Source organism: Peromyscus eremicus, chromosome 8b (assembly GCF_949786415.1).
Source record: "Peromyscus eremicus chromosome 8b, PerEre_H2_v1, whole genome shotgun sequence".
Classification (NCBI taxonomy): domain Eukaryota; kingdom Metazoa; phylum Chordata; class Mammalia; order Rodentia; family Cricetidae; genus Peromyscus; species Peromyscus eremicus.
In genome coordinates this window covers 29,955,147-29,974,315 of record NC_081424.1, presented here as the reverse complement: position 1 = coordinate 29,974,315, position 19,169 = coordinate 29,955,147, and the positions used below count along the sequence as shown (strand labels likewise).

General features: G+C 40.3%; 1 protein-coding gene across 1 annotated transcript; it reads left to right on the top strand.

Moving 5' to 3' along the window:
- Nucleotides 1-480: 480 nt before the first annotated feature.
- Tmem244 (transmembrane protein 244) lies at nt 481-18,867 on the top strand. Its single transcript, XM_059272986.1, has 5 exons — nt 481-555; nt 6,781-6,919; nt 9,581-9,640; nt 15,328-15,453; nt 18,745-18,867. Exons 1-5 carry the CDS (start codon nt 481-483, stop codon nt 18,795-18,797), a joined length of 453 nt encoding a protein of 150 aa, XP_059128969.1. The 3' UTR covers nt 18,798-18,867.
- Nucleotides 18,868-19,169: the final 302 nt, after the last annotated feature.

Sequence of the window (19,169 nt, the reverse complement as noted above, 5' to 3'; positions counted from 1 at the left end):
TAATTTCAACTGTGCCACTAACTAATCATTATGTCCATGAGCCATTCACTCAAACTATTTAAATGTCAGTTTCAGAATTTAAAGGAGACTGTGTTGAGCTAGAATTGATTATTTGGTGGTGGTTTTTTTTCATGTAGTATGTGGGAACTGGGACATCACAGTGTTAAGTAAAAATAGGGCCGAACCCTGTCACACACGAGCCACATGAGCTGGGACATCTTTCTTAACTAACTTTCACCTCAGTTTCCGTATCTGTGAAATACAGTCATCAGCTAAACCTGGAGAGATTTTTGTGTGAGCACGTACAAAATGAGATCATACGGGTGTGTTGATGGCTGCATAGTAGTCCCCCAACTGTAATAAATATGGCGTGACTAGCAAATGTTGGTGGGGATGAAGCTAAAAGGTCAGGCAGTGATTGGTGCTCCACTGTCAGCTATGACACTTGCTAGCCACAGATGGCTACTGAGCCCTCAAAATATGGCTATCCCAAATCGAGATGTGTTACATGTCAAGCACATGCTTGATGCCCATGATGTAGCAGGAGTAGATAACGTAGAAATGGCTAATGTTTGGCGCATGCTGAAAATAATATCGTGACAAAATTGGATTAAGTAAATAAGAAAATATTATTAAAATTAAGTTCACACTCTCTTTCTCCCTCTCCACCTCCCTCTGGAGATAAGGTCTTGCTACGTGGTTCAGGCTGCCTTGAAAATTGCCACATAGCCCAGGTTGGCTTTGAGTCCACGATCTTCCTGTCTTGACCTTCTGAGTCCTGTGAGTACAAGCGTACAGCGTCTTGTACAGCACTCATGCTTTACACTTGTTTTGGATGAGTGGCCACAGAACAGTCTAAATTCCATATGTGGCTTGCATTACTTCTTTGAGATAGTACCAGGATCCGTCAACTGGTACCATTCCTGTCGTCTGAGACCCGTCTTTCTCCTTCTTGTCTATCCAGTCAGACAGGTCTGAAACTGGGTGATGTAACCCATGGGCCCCTCTCCCTTTCTACTCAATCCTTTTCAAATTGCTTGGCAGCTTCTGTTTCTTTGGTAAACTCGTGCATCTGTCCTGTTGTCCAGCTCTTTGCTGGGTTGAGTTATTACAAAAAACAACAACAAAAACAAAACCACTTAAATGCTTTCCCTACCTAATGGTTCCTTACTTTTATACTGCTCCTTTAAGCTTTCAATCTCCAAAGCACTCAGAGGCTCTCAAAATTCTTCAGCAAGGCATACATCACGATTGATCCCAGTGTGTGTGTGTGTGTGTGTGTGTGTGTGCGTGCATGCACGCACATGTGCATGTGCATACACACAACCGGTGACTCTCAGATGAATGGTCCACCTTATTCTATGAAACAGAGTCTCTCACAGAGACCTGGCTGAGGCTTGCTGATGATTAGGTTAATCTGGCTGATCAGTGAGTCCCAGAGATCTACTTGTCTATATCTCCCTAGCACGTGCCTCTAGTGTCTGGATTTTTACATGGGTGTTGGGAATTGAACTCTGGTCCTCAGGCTTGCATGGCTGAGCCCTATCCTCAGGACCATGATCTCATCTCTTTTAGACACTGTCCATCTACTCCTCGTCTTGTCTGCACGGGGCTTTTCCTTCTCAGTACGGCAACTCCTCATCCCTGGTCCAGGTCATCACAAAGAACATGATGGTTACAATTCAGAGAGCAGGGTTGGAATCCTAGCTCTGCATCTATCACCAAGCTTTGGAAAAGTTGCTAAGCCTCTTTAAGTCTCATTTTAAAAAAAAAAAAAAAAGTATAATAATATAACTTGCTACTCAGAAATTTTACAATGCTTGAATGAGGTAAAGTACTTATAACGTCTGATACAAAGTAAAACTATAATAAATATTATTGTCAAGTATTTCCTATAGAAATTTCCTCTCCCTCAACTCCCTGCCCCCCCCCACACACACACACATACATGTTTACACCTTTGGTCTCTTGCATGGACATCTGCAACATTCTGAACACCCCTCAGTCACAGCTCTTCCCTCTGTGTTGTGGCTTTCTCTTTTCTTATTGTTGCCTTTACATCACGGCTTTCTAAACACAGTCAGAGATGTACAGACCCAGCATTCCCTGGGAACTCACTAGAACTGCAAATTCCTCGGACTAACCTCAGAACTACTGAATGTGTAATTCAGATTGTAGCCCCCAAATCATTTTAACAGACCCCCAGGGGAAGTTCCATGCTTACACATTTAAGAATGGTTTCTGGGCTGAGTCTTTTTGGCCTAGGATATATCCAAGGCCATCTCAGACTACTACCCAAACTCAGTGACTATTTGTCATATGTACCAGGTATTTAAATGAATCCTAATGACAGTGTGGAACCATAGACAGATGTCAAGCAGGGGAACGTCATGGTCTGATTGTCTTTTATGTTAGTTCTTGAAGGCTATGTACAGTAGAGATTAAATGAAGTTACTGGAAGTAAGTAAATCTACTAATAAAAATTTACTATTAAGATTCATAATTTAGTAGAAATGGTAATAATTTACAAAAAGGATACCTTGCTTTAAAAACTTACACATTCACAATAAAATATATTCTTTTAATATTACGTTTATATATAAAGTTTTATAAGTTTGTTGGGAAAGTAGATGTTTTATGTGCAAAATTTATAAACAAATACATTTTCTCACAAAATATGATTTAACTTCTAAAAACCAATTCTAAAATGTTATATGGGTTTAACGTTTGTCAGTTTTCTCTGCAGTATTATTTGATGGATTATGAAAGCAAAATTTCTTAGCAAGTTGGTAACCTTACAAAATTAAAATATATTGAAACTTCATTGTTAATATAGAAATAAAAATAGTGTTATGTTGTTTGAATATATATTAGTATAAAGATTATATATTATTCATTTTGTTTTGTATTAAAATGAAATAAAGTAATCACCTAGAAATATTTCAAATAGAGGCTATTTAAATGAAAAGAAAACAAGTTAATATTAATACATAGTGTAATGAGTCCAGCAAGGCCAAAGCCACATGACTCAAGAGAATTAAGAGCCAAAGAAGCCCAAGATTGCTCTGTGTTACACATTCCTTTCCCATCTGCAGATACTCCTCTCAAAAGTTGGGAATTAATTGACCCTGTCTTGATGAGGACATAGTCAAAGGTTTCACATTATCATGGTCACAACGCCATCTCTAGGAAAGCAGAGCTTTTAGCTGGTTTTAAATTGAGTCCTTCATTTGGGTGTCCCTGATAGTTATCCACTCCATGTCATCTTCCTTAATAATAAAAAAATTTAGGAGATGCTGCCATGAAAGGTTTATATTTATAATATTGTGACTTTACTCCTGGGAATAGGCTCTTAACTACCCAAGAAAATAAAAACTGGGATTCTAGCGTTGCAGTCTACTTTCAAACTGGCTCTGGGAAGGCTGGCTGTCTAGAAGAATAAAACTAGATTCCTATCTCTTACCCTGTACAAAAATCAACTAAAAATATCTTCATGTAAGACTTGAAACTAACAGAGAAAAACAGAAGAAGCCATTCAAGATACAGGATTAGGCATATTCTGAAAAGGACGTTTGTAGCTCAAGAAATAGTAGAAAGAATTGACAAAGCAATTGCCTCACAGCAAGGCAACACAAGAATAAAGACACCAACTACAGAATAGCACAGCAACTTTGCAAATTATTTATCTGATGGAATTAATACCCACAATACATGAAGAACTCAAAAACTGAAAACTCAGAAGAACAAAATTACCCAATCAATAAATAAATGATCTGAACACTTTTTCAAAAGAAGTACAAATGACCAAAGAGATATGAAAAAAAAATGTTCACTATCACTAGCCATCAGAGACATGCAAACCAAAACTATGTTCAGCTTCATCTCATCAAGATCAGAATGGCTATCACAAAAGGAAATAAAATCCACAGAAGTAAGAACGTCAAATGCTGGCAGGAATGTGGAAGAAACAGTCTTTATACATGGGCAAGGATATAAATTAGTACAGCCACTACAGAAATCAGTTTGGAAAGTCTTCAGAATGTAAAAATAAAAATGATGCATGAACCAGTTATGCCTTCCTTATATACAAAAGAACCAAATTCAGTAACACAGGGTGGAGAGCTGTGTGCGCATTTGTTGTGGTACCACTCAGGACAGTCGTGTTATGGAATTAGCTTGTTGCCCATCAGTGCATGAATGGATAGAGGAAATGTGGTACACAGATAGAACAAGATACAAATCCACTATAAAGAATAAAGAATGTATGTCTTTGTCAGGAAAGTTGTGTTCTTACTAAGTGAAATAAACTGAACTCAGAAAGACACATATTCCCTGTATCCTCTCATATATTTAATCTGAGAGAAATGGATAGAGAGAGAGAGAGAGAGAGAGAGAGAGAGAGAGAGAGAGAGAGAGAGAGAGAGAGAAGTGGGGGGGGAGAATAAGGAAAAGGGAAGAGGAAGATTCCTGTTAGTGAAGAAGAAGGGGATAGTGGAGAGGAGGGATTATCGAGAGGGATGGCATGAATGCCATCAAAGTTGATTATATGCATATGCAACAATGTCAGCATGAAATAAGTATTATATGCAAATAATATGAGCAAAAATGTGCATGGGGATGGGGAGCTAGCTTAGCTGATAAAGTGTGTGTAGCCCAAGCATGAGGATCTGGGTTCAGATCCCACCCTATGTAAAAAGCCAAGCATGGGGTTGTGCATCCACAAGCCGAGTAGAAGGACAGAGAGAAGTTGATCCCCAGAGCTAAGCTAGCTATTCAGTGAAATCAGTGAGAGGCACTTCCTCAGAAAATCAAGTGGAGAGTGGCAGAAAAGGACACCTCACAGTGATTTCTGGCCTCCATATGCACATGCATACATACACACACATACACACACACACACACACACACACACACACACACATCATGTACACGTATATACAACACACACACATATACATGTACAAAATGTGGCCATCGTGCATCCACGTGCCTGTGGATGTCTCTTGGAGAGAAAATGATGAAAGGGAACGAAGTGTTGAGGGGAGAGACCGAGACTCAAGAGGGAGCAGAGGTTAGAGCATAAAGCCTGAGAGATATGAAAGGATAAGGATGGGATGAGTATGGAAGGCGGAGGGAAGAGTTCTGGTGTGTAGGTATGGGGGACATCGAGGCCGAGACTAGGAGAGGGTTGAGAAGAATGAAGTGAGTCTGAGTGGTGCCGCTCCCAAAGGTCCCAGAACTCCAGAGTCTGGATTCACACGTCCCCTGAGACAAGGTTGCTCATTCATTTTTAGATAGTTGAGAGAGGTAGACTCTTGATAAATCTGTAAATTCAGTTCCGCAGTGACAAAATTAGATGTGGTATGCAACACTGGTGACTTTCCCCTTGGTTCTAGTGGACAGTGCCTTCTTTACGCAGGCCCATTAGGTTGAATGAATTCAATGAATCTATCACCCGGGGAAAACTGATTCCTAAAGTATTGTGTGTTGGCTGAGCAAAAAATGATTTTAAACAAATTCCAAAGCAGAGTGACTAAATAGAAAATTTCCCATATGAAATGTTGACATTTTAAAGAATGTGTTTTTGAAGATAGATGATGGGTTCGGGAGGTTTTGATTGTTTCTTGGATTTTTAAGTGTTTCTTCACATGAAACACCTATTTATATGTTTTGCTCATTTTTCTCTCCATTTGTTTGCCTTTTGTAGGAATTTATATTGTAGCTATCAAGCCCTTTCCTGTGATATATATGTTTCAAATATTTTCTCCCAATCTCTTCCTTGGCATTTAAGACTTTAATCCATTTGGAAATTTATTATGGTATTTGGTACAAGACTAGAATCTAATGGGATTTTTTTTTCTAGCTGGAAGCCAGACAATTTCACATCTTTTATTGAATAATCCATTGGTCTCCATTAATCTGTATTGCTTTTTGGTGAGACTCACATGTAGAAGGGTCCATTTCAACATCATCTATTGTGTTTTAATCAATTGCTCTGAAAATTCTTGCAAACAGGCTTAGCCATTAATTGCATTATTATATGTGTGCAGGGGATGGTTATTTCAAAATGACCTCTTATTATTGTTTTTAGTATTATATCTGGGGTTTAGCACGATTTTGTCAAGTTAGGATATAAATATTGGTGTGAGAGTCTACAAAATTGATTGTCAGCTCAAGAGAATCCAGAGTTACCCTTGGAAACAAATCTATGCCTATGCCTAGGAGGGGGTTTGTAGATTGTGTTAATTGAGGTTGTAGGACACACCTGATGTGCAGGCAGCACGGGTCCATGGCTGGGGTTCTGGACTACACACAAAGGAAGAATGATCCTCCTGCTAGTGTTCTCGCCATCTCCTTCCTGAGTAAAGACACATGACCATCTTACTTCAAGCTCCGGTCACCATGCCTTCTGTGCCCTGGTATACTGGACCATCACACAATGAACCCAAATCCCAAATAAACCTTTCCTTCCTGGATTTGCTTTTTTTTTTTTTTTTTGTCAAGTATTTTATCACAGCAACAAGGAAAGTGACAAACACAATTGGCGCGTAGGATGTCTCTTTGGATAAACACAGGGTAAGTGGTGTGGCTCTCTGGACTGCATTGATCCTGGGTGTCATGGTGTGACATAACAGCTCATTCTGTCTGCAATACCAGGTACTCTGAGTCCCCTTTCAGCCTTAAGTCTCCAAGTAATATGTAGTTTACCAATGCTACACATTAGTTATTCTTCTTTTCCTTGTTAAGTAAGTTATTGTGCACAAAAGCTCAGACCGATAGATCTCTCTGCCCGATTCCCTACGGGTTGCTCTGCAGAACCTTTTGGTGTGTGTCATCTTATTCTACACTGTTTACTACCCATCACTGAGCATGTGCTGCCACTCAGGGGAGTGGCATGTTGTTTTCAAACATGATTTAAAAGTGGACATGGAGTAAAAGGAGTTTATACTTAATGGCATGGCTTGATGGATTATAGCTTGTAGATTCTTGATGGCATCTAAAATTTTGTCTTGAAAGTAAATACAAACTAACATTCTGCTATTAAGAATGACCAAAGTCAGTGCCATGAAAAAACTAGAACCAGGCAGAATTATTTCATACTGCAGGAAAAGTGAAGCCATGCTCTTAGGGCTGGTATTGAATCAGAGAGAGTTTGCACTAGACATCTGAGAGAGAGCCCACATTCATTTAAGAATTCCCTAAAAAAAATACTGGACATAAGTTTGGACTGCAAGCCAGGGATGCATTCTGGCCTAGGTTCTTACTAACTTCCTGATTCACTTTTTAGAAGATCAACTGATTGAATTTTATGTGTGTGTGTGTGTGTATGTCTGTGCGCGCACATGTCTGAGTTTATGTGCATCATGCCTAAGCAGGTACTTGCAGAGTATAGATGAGGGAAGACGCCCTTCATCTGAAGTTACAGGCAGTTATGAACCACCTGATGTGGGTGCTGGAAACCGAACCAAACCTGGATCTTCAACAAAAGCAGGGAGCACATTTAATTGCTGAGCCATCTCTCCAGTTCCATTCTTGATTTGCCTTTAATTAGTCACAGAAGTTCTCTTATTTCAGTGTCTACATTTGTCTAGGGGAAATCATAATCTACAAAAAGGGTTATCATGAGGACAAAACGAGATAATCTGGGTGCTTTAAAATTACATTTGTTTATTTATTACCTATGTGTATGTATGTGGGTGCATGGACCCACACCCAAGTGGCAGCTTTCTCTTTCCACCATGAGGATTCAAGGGCTCCAACTGAGGTCATCAGGGTTAGTGAATTTACCCACTGAACAGTCTCTCTAGCCCAACTGGTGGGTTTTAATGATATAATTTGTCAGTTTGAGGCATTTTTGCCACATAATTTTTTATCTTACTTTAGTTGAAATTTTTCTCTACAAATTTAAGTTGCCAACACAATTTCCTTAAAATAAATTATATATACTTACAATTAACTTCCTATAAATTGAGTATTTATGTAATTTAATTTTACTATGAAAGCAGAGAATTCCATTTCGCTATGCAAATTAATCCCCAAAATAAATCAACTGACTTCTGCAATGGAAAGAATGTTATTCAGCCTTCTTGCTGACAAACCCACAGAGGAATGTCCAGTGTATACTCATAATCTCAATGGTGGCCTTGGGCTAGAGATAGTAAAAACTATGCATACTCTTCCTGGCTTTCCAAGCAAAGCAGCTGAAGATTTCGAGTTAATGTGAGTCAGTAGTGAGGAATTTTTTTTGTTTCTTTCTATTTGGTGGGGGAAAAACAGAGTGTCTGTGCAGTCCAGGCTGGCTCCAAAGCTCCCTGTGCCTCCTGCCTGTACCTCGCTATTGCTGGGATTATAGATATGTACCATCACCAGAAGTGGTGGTGCATGCCTTTAATCCCAGCATTCAGGAGCAGAGGCAGGCTGATCTCTCTGAAGCCAGCCTGGTCTATAAAGGGAGTTCCAGACAGCCAAGGTTGTTACACAGAGAAACCCTGTCTCAAAAAAAAAAAAAATCAACAACAAAAAAACCAAAAACAGACAAAAAAAAAAACCCCAAAAAACTTTGTACCATTACACTTAGCTTTTGTTGTTTTCATTGCTTTTAAATAAATATAACTCAAATTATGTGCAGAATTAATGTTATAATAGGTTAATTGTTGGTTATTGTTTGTTTTGAGACAAATTCAGGCTACATAGCTCAGGATACCCCAAATACTCAGTCTTTCAGCCTTAACTTTTCAAGAACTGAGATTTTGGGTGAGGGCTACCGTTCCCAGCAAGGATAAAGAATTTGAGATAATTGGACCTTAAAGTTGTTGACAGCAGCTAACTGGTTGACCAGCTGCCCAGGATTTCAATCCCCATCGTAGTCCAGTCCAGGTGTACAATTTACAGACTCAGCTCTAAGAACAGGAAGGAATCTCACAGATTAATTTCTTTACTTTATGGTGAAGAACTGAAACCCAGAGACCTTAAATGATTTATCCAAGTTCACAGTTATAACACAGGCTTAGATTTGTATCTTTTGGCTTCCAAGACCCTGTTCTCTCCATATTAAAGGTTCTCCTCGTTTACTGGACAGAACTACCACGTTTACAGCTGAGACCTTAAATATAATTAAGATTGCTTAATGATAAAAGTGGATTTAAATTTATTTATTGATTATTACTATTACTATTATTTAAATAGGTGTGTGTGCTTGCATGAGTTTATGTACACCATGTTTGTGCAAGAGCCTACTGAGGTCAGATGGAAGTCTCTGGAATGGAAGGTAAAGATGGTTGTGAGCTGCAAGGTGAATGCTGGGAACTGACCTAGGTCCTCTTCAAGAGCAATAAGCACTCTTAACCCTAGGCGATCTCTCCAGCCCTAACAAAGTAGATTGAATGGAGCAGAGAAGGCGATACAGACAAGATGTTCATTGGCGGCCATCCTATCAGCCAGTTTCAAAATGTGCTCAACATAGGTGAATCAAATGTCCTCGTATGTGAAGAGTGAGGCGCAAAGCTTCTATGTACAGCTCAGATTGATCTCCCTCTGAGCAAACTTTTCATTTGTAATCTCTCAGGGTGTGGGGACTGGGATGTCCTGGCACCATTTGACTTCAAAACATGTCCTTCATGGCTCGACACAAATTATAAAGGTAATTGTTTTTTTAATCCTGATTGATAAGTGGACAAAACGCAAGCAACAATAAAATATTTTCTTACGTAGAAAGTGGGAAAACATTAGGCTTTTCTTTTGATTATCCGTATATGACATCTGACTGACTTCATTAGGAAAAGTAGCATCAAAATTTTTTATGTGGAGTCCTCGAGGTGGCCCAGTGAAGCCTGAAAACCGTGGAACCATGGGAACCACGGAACCCAGATGATAAAAAGAGAGAACCAACTCCTGCAAGTTGTCCTCTGACCTTCACATGTATGCAGGTCACAATAAATAATACAAAGACATTTAAGCGACTATTCTTAGGATGTGGATAAGAATATAAGAATAGCATAAATGTAGGGAAGGAGTTAGAATTTTCACATTCTTTTTTTTTTGGGGGGGGGGGACCAGGGTTTCTCTGTGTAGCTTTGTGCCTGTCCTGGATCTCACTCTGTAGACCAGGCTGGCCTTGAACTCACAGAGATCCACCTGCCTCTGTCTCCCAAGTGCTGGGATTAAAGGCATGCACCACCACCGCCCGTCGAATTTCTCACATTCTTATGTAAATTTTATTATCATCAACACACACAATACATACATACACACACACACACACACATATATAGCTTTGTGCTATTTTTATCCACACCTATTGGTGAAATTATTAAGGCCACTCCACGTAGTTAAAAGGGAGGTTTATTTAATGGCGTAACTTACAAATGAAGGGATAGGTAAGTCGCAGGGTCTCGGAAGGATGTAGCGCAGTCCGGTGATGTTCTCTGGAGAACTCTTTTCGGTCCACCTCCAGCGTCCAGGGTCTGGGAACCAAGAGAAGGTGGCGCATCCGGATCTCTTGGCCCCGCCTTGTAGGCGTGATAGTTACCGAAGCCTCATTGGGGGTTGGAACTTCCAGACCAAAGCTGGAATGGCTACACACTACTCACAGGTGTCACTCTTACTCATTTGCCTCTTCCCAACTGCCCTCCACCATCTTCCCCTACCTCCCTTTTCCTGGTCTGCTTCTTCTTAAGCTGTCGTGTTTCTTGCTGCATGTATTCCATTGCAGTAAACACATTTTAAAGAAAAGGGAGAGAAATGACAATGGATTGACATACAAAGTCTTTGTGAGGTACGAAATAGAGTGAAGAGGAGTTTGCACGGCATCGTTTCAATTTTCAGGAACAGACATCACGGTGTGCGTGCCCGGAAAGAAGCCTAGAGAATTCTGCATCGAGCCATGATCCCCAAGCGGTGGTGACAGAGAACCTTCATTTACTGCTTTGCACATTCCTGCTTTGTTTTCTTTTTCTTCTCCCAACAGTGCAGACTTGGTTGCAAAGGAAATGTTCTGTAGCACAGAAGAGGGTGACTGGGGTTGGTGACAATTGATTGGATGTTTCAAAATAGCTAGTGGAGAGATCTGGAAGGCTCCTACCACAAAGAAATAACAATGTATGTCTGAGATGACAGATATGCCAGTTAGCCTGAACTATCCGTTACACATCACGTACATGTATCAAAATGCCACACTGCACTCCATAAATAGACATAATTATCACACATCAAAAAGTAAAAAAAAAAAAATCCAATTTACTCCAGGGGGAAACATTAAGAAAGAAGATACTCGGGCGGTGGTGGTGCATGCCTTTAATCCCAGCACTTGGGAGGCAGAGCCAGGTGGATCTATGTGAGTTCCAGGAAAGACACAAAACTACACAGAGAAACCCTGTCCCAAAAAACCAAAAAAAAAAAAAAAAAAAAAAAAGAAGATACTTAGAAAAAACTTGTGTCTTTTAAATTTAATATGTTTGCACGATAAATAACTTGTATCTCATAAATTCACAAGCCTGGTGTGTTAATAGGTGAACCCCTTTACTCTGATTGTACACAAAGCACACTTGTTTTGGGGCATTCATCATGAGTTTGCTTCATTTTTAGAAAACTCAAGTTTAACATCATTTTTCTTTGTAAAATAAAACACATAAACCAGGAGAGCTTAAAACACCTAGATATAGAAAAGAGAAAAAGGAAATAAATCATAAATGTACTCTCTCATTGCAGTTATTCCTAATATTATGTTAAGTTTCATCCTTTTCAAAAAATGTATTGTTGATTCTTTAAACATTAAAATTCACCAGGAAACCACGGAATGATCTTTTCTGGGGAAAACTATGGAAATGTACAAACTTGCCTGAAGCTAGAAAAAAAACAGATTTCAAATAAATATGATTTGTATAGAAAACTTGGTCAGCTAGAATTACTGAATTCTAATAAAAAGTTTAAGATGCCTTCTTCCAATGGATAACCTTGTTTGGGGGCCATTATTGATTCGATTTTGGGTAGCAAAGAATCTGTCAGAGCAAGAGATGTTTATGGTAACAAGGTAGAAGATGTCAAGCATGCTATTAACTTTCTCTTCATGCACTTCCCTATTGAATTGAGGTGGTTTTTGCACCAAAACTGCAAAAATGATAAAGCGTTAGTTATTTAAAAAAAAAAAAAAAAGTCAAGTATGGACCATACATGTGTTTGAAATAGGGGAAAGACTTCAGACCCATCTGTTCGTATTTATTCTTGCCCTTGGGTCAATCAGTGAAGATGGGATGCCACAGGCTTAGTGGAGGAGAATGTTTACATACAGTAGAGGTCAGTGGAGGTCCTCGGGTGTCTAACTCGGGTTGCATTGTTATTTTCTGTTAGGAAACACGGATATTTGTGCACAAGTAAGTCCTTAACCTTGTAAATCTTTAATTTGGGGGCTTTGGAGGATGAAGGTTAATTAGACCGCTTTAGTTTTGTTGCTTTGAGAATCTAGGCTTGTCTGATTGGGAGGTAAGTTTCCTAGCAGTCTCAAAGCTTTGACCTTGGATTTAGGGTCAAGTTTCTGGTCTGTTTCAACAGTTCTGTTGCCCTGAAGCTCAGATGTAGCAATGGCAATGGGAAATGTGCATCCAGTGAGTCTATTTTATGACTAATATCTTTCTGTTGTGTCGCGCAGGTCAGTCTAGATAAAACAGTAGTCTGTTCCCAACCCTGCTCAGTGTCCTTGAACTCTTCACCTCTAAGGTGATACTGAATTGCTGGTTCCCTGACCTCAAGTTCTGTACTTTGAATTGTGTTTGTTTTCAAACCCTAAGCAAAGCTTAAGTGTTCTTCATCAGTACATGACAATAAGCTTGTGACAAAAGACAAAATTCACCTTCTCCAAGCAGCTTTAAGTTAACTTATAAAATCAAATGTTGACAATAGAAATCTCTCTAGAATGTGTGTGGGAGCCCACAGAGGTTTCCTTGTGAGATCTGAGCTTGTTTTACCCAGCAGGGCTGCATAAGGGGATGACTTGATCACATGAGTGGTTACCAGGTGTTTGGAAGAGTCTACACTTGGCTGTGCGGTGTGCTTTGATCTCTCAAGGGGGGATGTCTTTTGCCCCACCCCTTGGCATTGTTATAAAAAGCCCCTTTGAAGTGACAGAAGGGGCCATTGGGTATTGACCCAGGTCCTCCCGAAGCTATCCTGTGTTTCTGTCTGTCTCATCTTTGCTATCTTTCTATCTAAAATGTTTCTTATTCCTCTCTCCTGCTTATAGGAACCCTTTAAAAAGGTGGGAGGGTCTCCCACAAATGTGGGATGTGGTGGCACAAACCTTTAATCTCAGAAGTTGGGAGGCAGAGGCAGATGGTCTCCGTGAGTCTGAGACCATCATGGACAACATAGCAAATTCCAGGCCAGCCATGGCTACATGGTCAGACTCTGTCTTTTTTTTAAAAAAGCTTAGGAAGCAGGAGGAATGTGTACTAGGTGACATCAGTAAGATGCAGCACAATACGTCCTTCCTTGGTTTTAGTGTGCAGAACAGGATGAACTGATAGACAGCTAACTTGATGGACAGGCTGACCTGATTTACGTTAGTCAAAGGGATTTCCATGCCATAGAAAAAGGAGTTGACGTAAATTCTCCATTCATTTTCCAAAACCTATTGAGTTAAATGGAATGAGACGGAAGAAGAGCATGAGGGACGCCTTCAGAAGACGTCGCCTGGAACTAGCTTGCTAGATGTCTTTCATATTCTCCTCTGCAATTTCTGGTTTGCTAGTTAATAAATTACCTCCACACAGTAGGAAATAGGGTGATTATTTTACTTTCTGCTCTGCAAAATATCACATTTGCCTGCCTACATTTATTGATTCCGGGATTATATGAACACACCAATCATTTGGTAGTTTTAAAGTGAAGGAAAGGGAATTTTTATGGGACTAGTATTATTTACAAAGGGACTTTGGTGGCATATCAAATACATTTGTTAAAGTTGGATGGATCTCTTCCTTGAAACTATTATCATCTTTAAAAGCCACCAAAAAGGCAAAAGGCTGTCCCTTCATATGCCCAAGGCACCAAGATTTGTAGTCCTGACCTGTAAATAACTATTTTTTTATATTCATTCATGGAAACCCCTGTGTGACAACCAGTGGATTTGGAAGCATTTCCAGCTACACCTGTCATTGGTGAGGCTTTATTTCACCTATGGTGATAAGCCTTGCTTCTCAGATGACTACCTGAACATACCAAATGATTCCACAAGCACAAAGGAACTTATTTCTAATTAAGCACTGTGTGTACCAAAAGAAAAGAAAATTACCATTGAATAAACCCATTCATCTTTTTATTTCTAAAAACCCAGAACTGAATTTTTTCATTAATTTCATTTAATATTTCATACTTCTTAAAATTAGATTCACAACTCAATAGCTGGCCTACATGCACGAACTGTGTTGTAACTTCAATGTTAACCACAAAAACTGTGAAACAGAAATTATATTTTGTTGTTGTTTTTTTTTTAAACGTGAGGATAATGAAGATATAAAATGTCAGAAGTTCTTATCCACATTTGAATTTGGATAAGAGAACATTTTGCAAAACTTCTACCAAAAATACTTTGCACATATGTGTATGTATTTAGGAGTGACTACTTGAGCTTGGATAACCTATCAGGAGCTCCTCCCTGGGGAAGACTGATTCTCCCTCTCCTTGGAGTCACTAATGGCCTGCAGCTCGCCATCCACGGTGGCTTGTCAACTGATCAATGTAGTGGGTAGCTGCTCCAGCTTAGACCTGGAAGTACTACCCCCACTGAGGCTTCAGTAACGGTCACGCCTATGAGGCGGGGCCGAGAGAGGAGCCCTTAAGACCTGAGAACCAGACTGAGCAGAGTTCTCCAGAGAACAATGCCGGACTGCGCTACACCTCTCCCGGACCCTGTAACCTATCCCTTTACTTGTAAGTTACCCCACGAAATAAACCTCCCTTTTCACTACGTGGAGTTGCCTTAATACTTCCACCAATAGATCAACCTTGTGCAGGTCTTGTTAGGTGGCCATGTGAACTCTGCAGGTTGTATTTATGTATATATACATACATATGCATATATATGTAACCATAACAATTAAAGAAAAAGAGGTCATGCGTTTCGGAGGGAGTAGGGGAGACATGGTAGGAAGCATGAGAGCAAGGAGTGAAAATGATAGAAATACAGTGTTCAAGTATAAAGTTCTCTAATTTAAAAAACGATTAAATTTAAAACAGTTCTTTGCAGATTAAGATTTCATGGTCATGTGTTAATTGCATTTCAGAATTGTTAAATGTTCCAAGCACAAATAACCACCTTCTTTCTTCTGTTTGCAGTCCTCTTAGTCTCAACAGAAGTCACCTACTTGTTTTGTGGATTGCTTTTTGCTCTGATTGTACAAGAATGGGTTTGGGATTATGCAATTTCCATGACTATACTTCATGTACTCATCACATCAGCTGGTAAGCAAGATAAAATAGCAGAAACAAGGAAAGTGTATTACATCTGATGTATCAAAGTCACTCTTTCTTTTTATTTAAAATTCTTTTCATTTTACATACCAACCCCAGTTCCCCCTCCCTCCCCTTCTCCCGTCCCACCAACTCCCCCATTCACTCCTCAGAGGGGGAAAGGCCTCCCTTGGGGAGTCAACAAAGTCTGGCAGACCAAGGTGAGGCAGGACCAAGCCCCTTCCCTCTGTATCAAGGCTGAGCAAGGTTTCCCACCACAGGGAATGGGCTCCAAAATGCCAGTTCATGCACCTGGGATAAATCCTGACCCCACTACCAGGGGTCCCACAAAACCACTCTTAAGAGTTGAACTTGTGCTTGGGCAAGGAATGGTTCCCACCAATTCTTTCACTCCAGGGCTGTACTGACATGCAAATGTCCCTCCTCTTTTCACATTCAACTACCATAGGCTTACATAGGCTTTGCCTCCTTAATAATTATTTTCTTTCCAAAACCTTTCCCTGGGACCAAAAAGATGAGGAAACAAAGAAAACCTAGTGTATTTACAAATCAAAGGTTATTTTTCATAGTTCCAGTTCTGAGACAACAAAATGGCTAAGGAGGTAATGTTTCTGGTCACCAAGTCAGAAGACCTGAGTTCAATTCCTGGGATACACAGGGTGGACAGGAGAGAAATAACTCCAGCAAATCATCTTTGGACCTGCACATGTGTGCTGTGGCCTGTGCATAGGTATATTTAAAATGTGCACGTATGTAACATGAATCTTAAAAGGTTTTATTAATTAAAAATAAAAATAAAAACAGAGCCAGATGTTGCGGTGAAAGCGGAAAGATCAGAGAAACAGAACAAGCCAACCACATTCTTACCTCTATGAAATCCTCAGGCTCAAGAAAGAGACTTCCTGTTTACTCATGCCTTATATACCTTTCTGTGCCCTGCCATTTTACTTCCTTCCTAGTGCTGGGATTAAAGGCATGTGTCACCACACCTGGCTCTGTTCCCAGTGTGGCCTTGAACTCACAGAGTTCCAGATGGATCTCTGCTTCCGGAATGCTAGGATTAAAGGCATGTGCTACCACTGCCCGACCTCTATGTTTAATATTGTGACTGGCTTTGTCCTCTGATCCCCAGGCAAACTTTATTGGGGTACACAATGTATCACCACACATGTACACATGCGCTCACACACACACACACACACACACACACACACACACACACACACACGCGCACACACACACACACACACACACAGATACACACACATGGGGGGACGAGAATAAATATTAAAGGGGAATATCATTTCTAAAATGTCTTTGTTTTTACTGATGATCTTGGGAGTCAAAAATTAAAATACATTTGCTTTGCAGTTCTACCTTTTACTAAGAGGGAAGTCATGAGTAAGTCACACCTCCCACACAGATTTCCTTCACTGCAGCAGTGGGGAGACCTGGTGGGTGAACTTTCAATGAGATTCTGAGAAACTGTCTGAAGAGCAGTTAGCACATGACACTTAGCGAGTGATAGATAGTTCCATCCATCCCTTCGTCCAGCTGTTCAATATTTACTCTTCTCTAATTTTTTCTCCTTTTCTATCCTCCATTATTATTTTTTTTGAAAAGCATACTAAAGTGTGGATCATTTTCAAGCACTCTTCCTCAACGTTGACTGTTGCTTATCACCAACTTAAACGAGTCTTGTGTCTCTAGTGCCTTGATATATGGATGGAATGAGCTGCCACCAGCTCAGTAGCACACATGTCCAAGTGAATTGCTACTTGCCAGCTTCACTGCCATTAGGAAGTCCCAGCCAATTTATCTTCTAGCTTTAGTATCATCAGACACAAGCTCCCTATCTCTCCATCAGTTTGTCAGAGAATCACTGGACAGTCCCCCTTCCTCCACAGCCCTCTCAGATTCTCTATTTTACCTTAGGGATCTCAGTTTTCTATAAGATAGCCACAAGATAGTTGTTAAAAAGGGGGAGCATAGCGAGAATGAGGAGGGCTTATATGAGCGAGAATTGTTGAGACCAAGGTTGGATAAAGCACAGGGACAAATAGCCAAATTTGTTCATGTGGAAACACATGAACTATGAACCAATGGCTGAGGGGTCACCAACTGGATCAGGCCCTCTGAATGGGTGAGACAGTTGATTGGCTTGATCTGTTTGGGAGGCATCCAGGCAGTGGGACTGGGTCCTGTGCTCATTGCATGAGTTGGCTGTTTGAAACCTGGGGCCTATGCAGGATCGCTTGGCTCGGCCTGGGAGGAGAGGACTGGACCTACCTGGACTGAGTCTACCAGGTTGATCTCAGCCTGCGGGGGAGGTTTTGCCCTGGAGGAGGTGGGAATGGGGGGTGGGCTGGGGGGAAGGTGAGGGGGACCGGAGGGAGGAGAACAAGGGAATCCGTGGCTGATATGTAGAACTGAATTGTGTTGCAAAATAAAAAAAGGGGGGGGGAGCATTTGGGGGCACCATATGGTCCAATCCTTAAGTTCGAGAGGAGCTATTAACTCTGGAACCAGAAAAAATGCTATCAAATTGCCTGATACATGCCATGTAGAAACTGTTGAACAAATGCTTGATGGAGCACATCTAGATCAAAGCCAGCAGTGTGGTGGTACACACCTGTAATCCCAGCACTCAAGAGACAAAGGCTGGATGATCACAAGTTCTAGGCCAGCTTGGGCTACATAGCAAGATTCTCAAAACAATTAAAACAAAAGAGAAGTGGTTCAGAATCCCTAGGGTGTGAGGCACTGGGTGCTTAGCACAGTCTTGGAATCATCACTATTGCTTATTCCTCCAGATGATCTCCAGACAATTCAGGATGCCTTTCCTATGGGGGGTGTTACAAACATTCACCTGAATAAATGAATGACCTTCTACAGAAGTGGTTCTCAACCTTCCTGGTGCTGTGACCCTCTAGTGCAGTTCTTCACATTGTGGTGACCCCCCAACCATAAAATTATTTTCATTGCTACTTCATAACTGTAATTTTGCTACTGTTATGAACCATAATGTAAATATGTGTTTTCCTATGGTCTTAGGCGACCCCTGTGAAAGGCTCATTTGACCCCCAAAGGGGTCATGACCCACAGATTGAGAACTGCTGCTCTACAGCAAAATAAATTTTGGCCAGCTAGTTTCATGAATTCAGACAAAAATGTTGTCATATGGATATGTTTGATCAAACATAAATATCTCTTAGTAAGTTAATAAAAATGCATGCTTTTGTACATGAACGTCGGCATTTTCTTTTTCTTTTTCTATTGCAGTTACATTGGAATTCCCCTTGATGTCACATTGGTGGGCTGCTTTAGGTACATGAAGGGCTTAAGTTTAGATCCTCTAATGCACAAAACAATGTTAAGTAGAATAAATGTTGGAAATACACTTTACCTTAGGCATAGATTTTATTACATTATTCTAAGGTAATTATGAAGTTGTTGGAATTATAAAAACCATTACAATTTGATTAAAGATAGAATCTACTGGTTGTCTCTTCTGGCACATACATGCTCCCAGGACAGCCCAAATGTAATCCACACCAGACATGCTGCATTTTTAGCATGTGTTTAAGTCAAAAATAGATCAGTAAACACACACACACACACACACACACACACACACCCTATACTCTGCTTCTCCTTTTTATATAACTTGAACCTACGAAGGACTGCCATAAATGTCCCTTTATGTA

What these genes read in the sequence shown, in the direction of transcription:
- Tmem244 (XM_059272986.1), top strand. Translation starts at nt 481, where the DNA reads ATGGCTATCCCAAATCGAGATGTGTTACATGTCAAGCACATGCTTGAT. An exon ending in ATGTAGCAGGAGTAGATAAC is followed by an intron (nt 556 to 6,780) that starts GTAGAAATGGCT and finishes TCAGACCGATAG; the next exon opens with ATCTCTCTGCCCGATTCCCT. An exon ending in TGTTTTCAAACATGATTTAA is followed by an intron (nt 6,920 to 9,580) that starts AAGTGGACATGG and finishes GTGGGGACTGGG; the next exon opens with ATGTCCTGGCACCATTTGAC.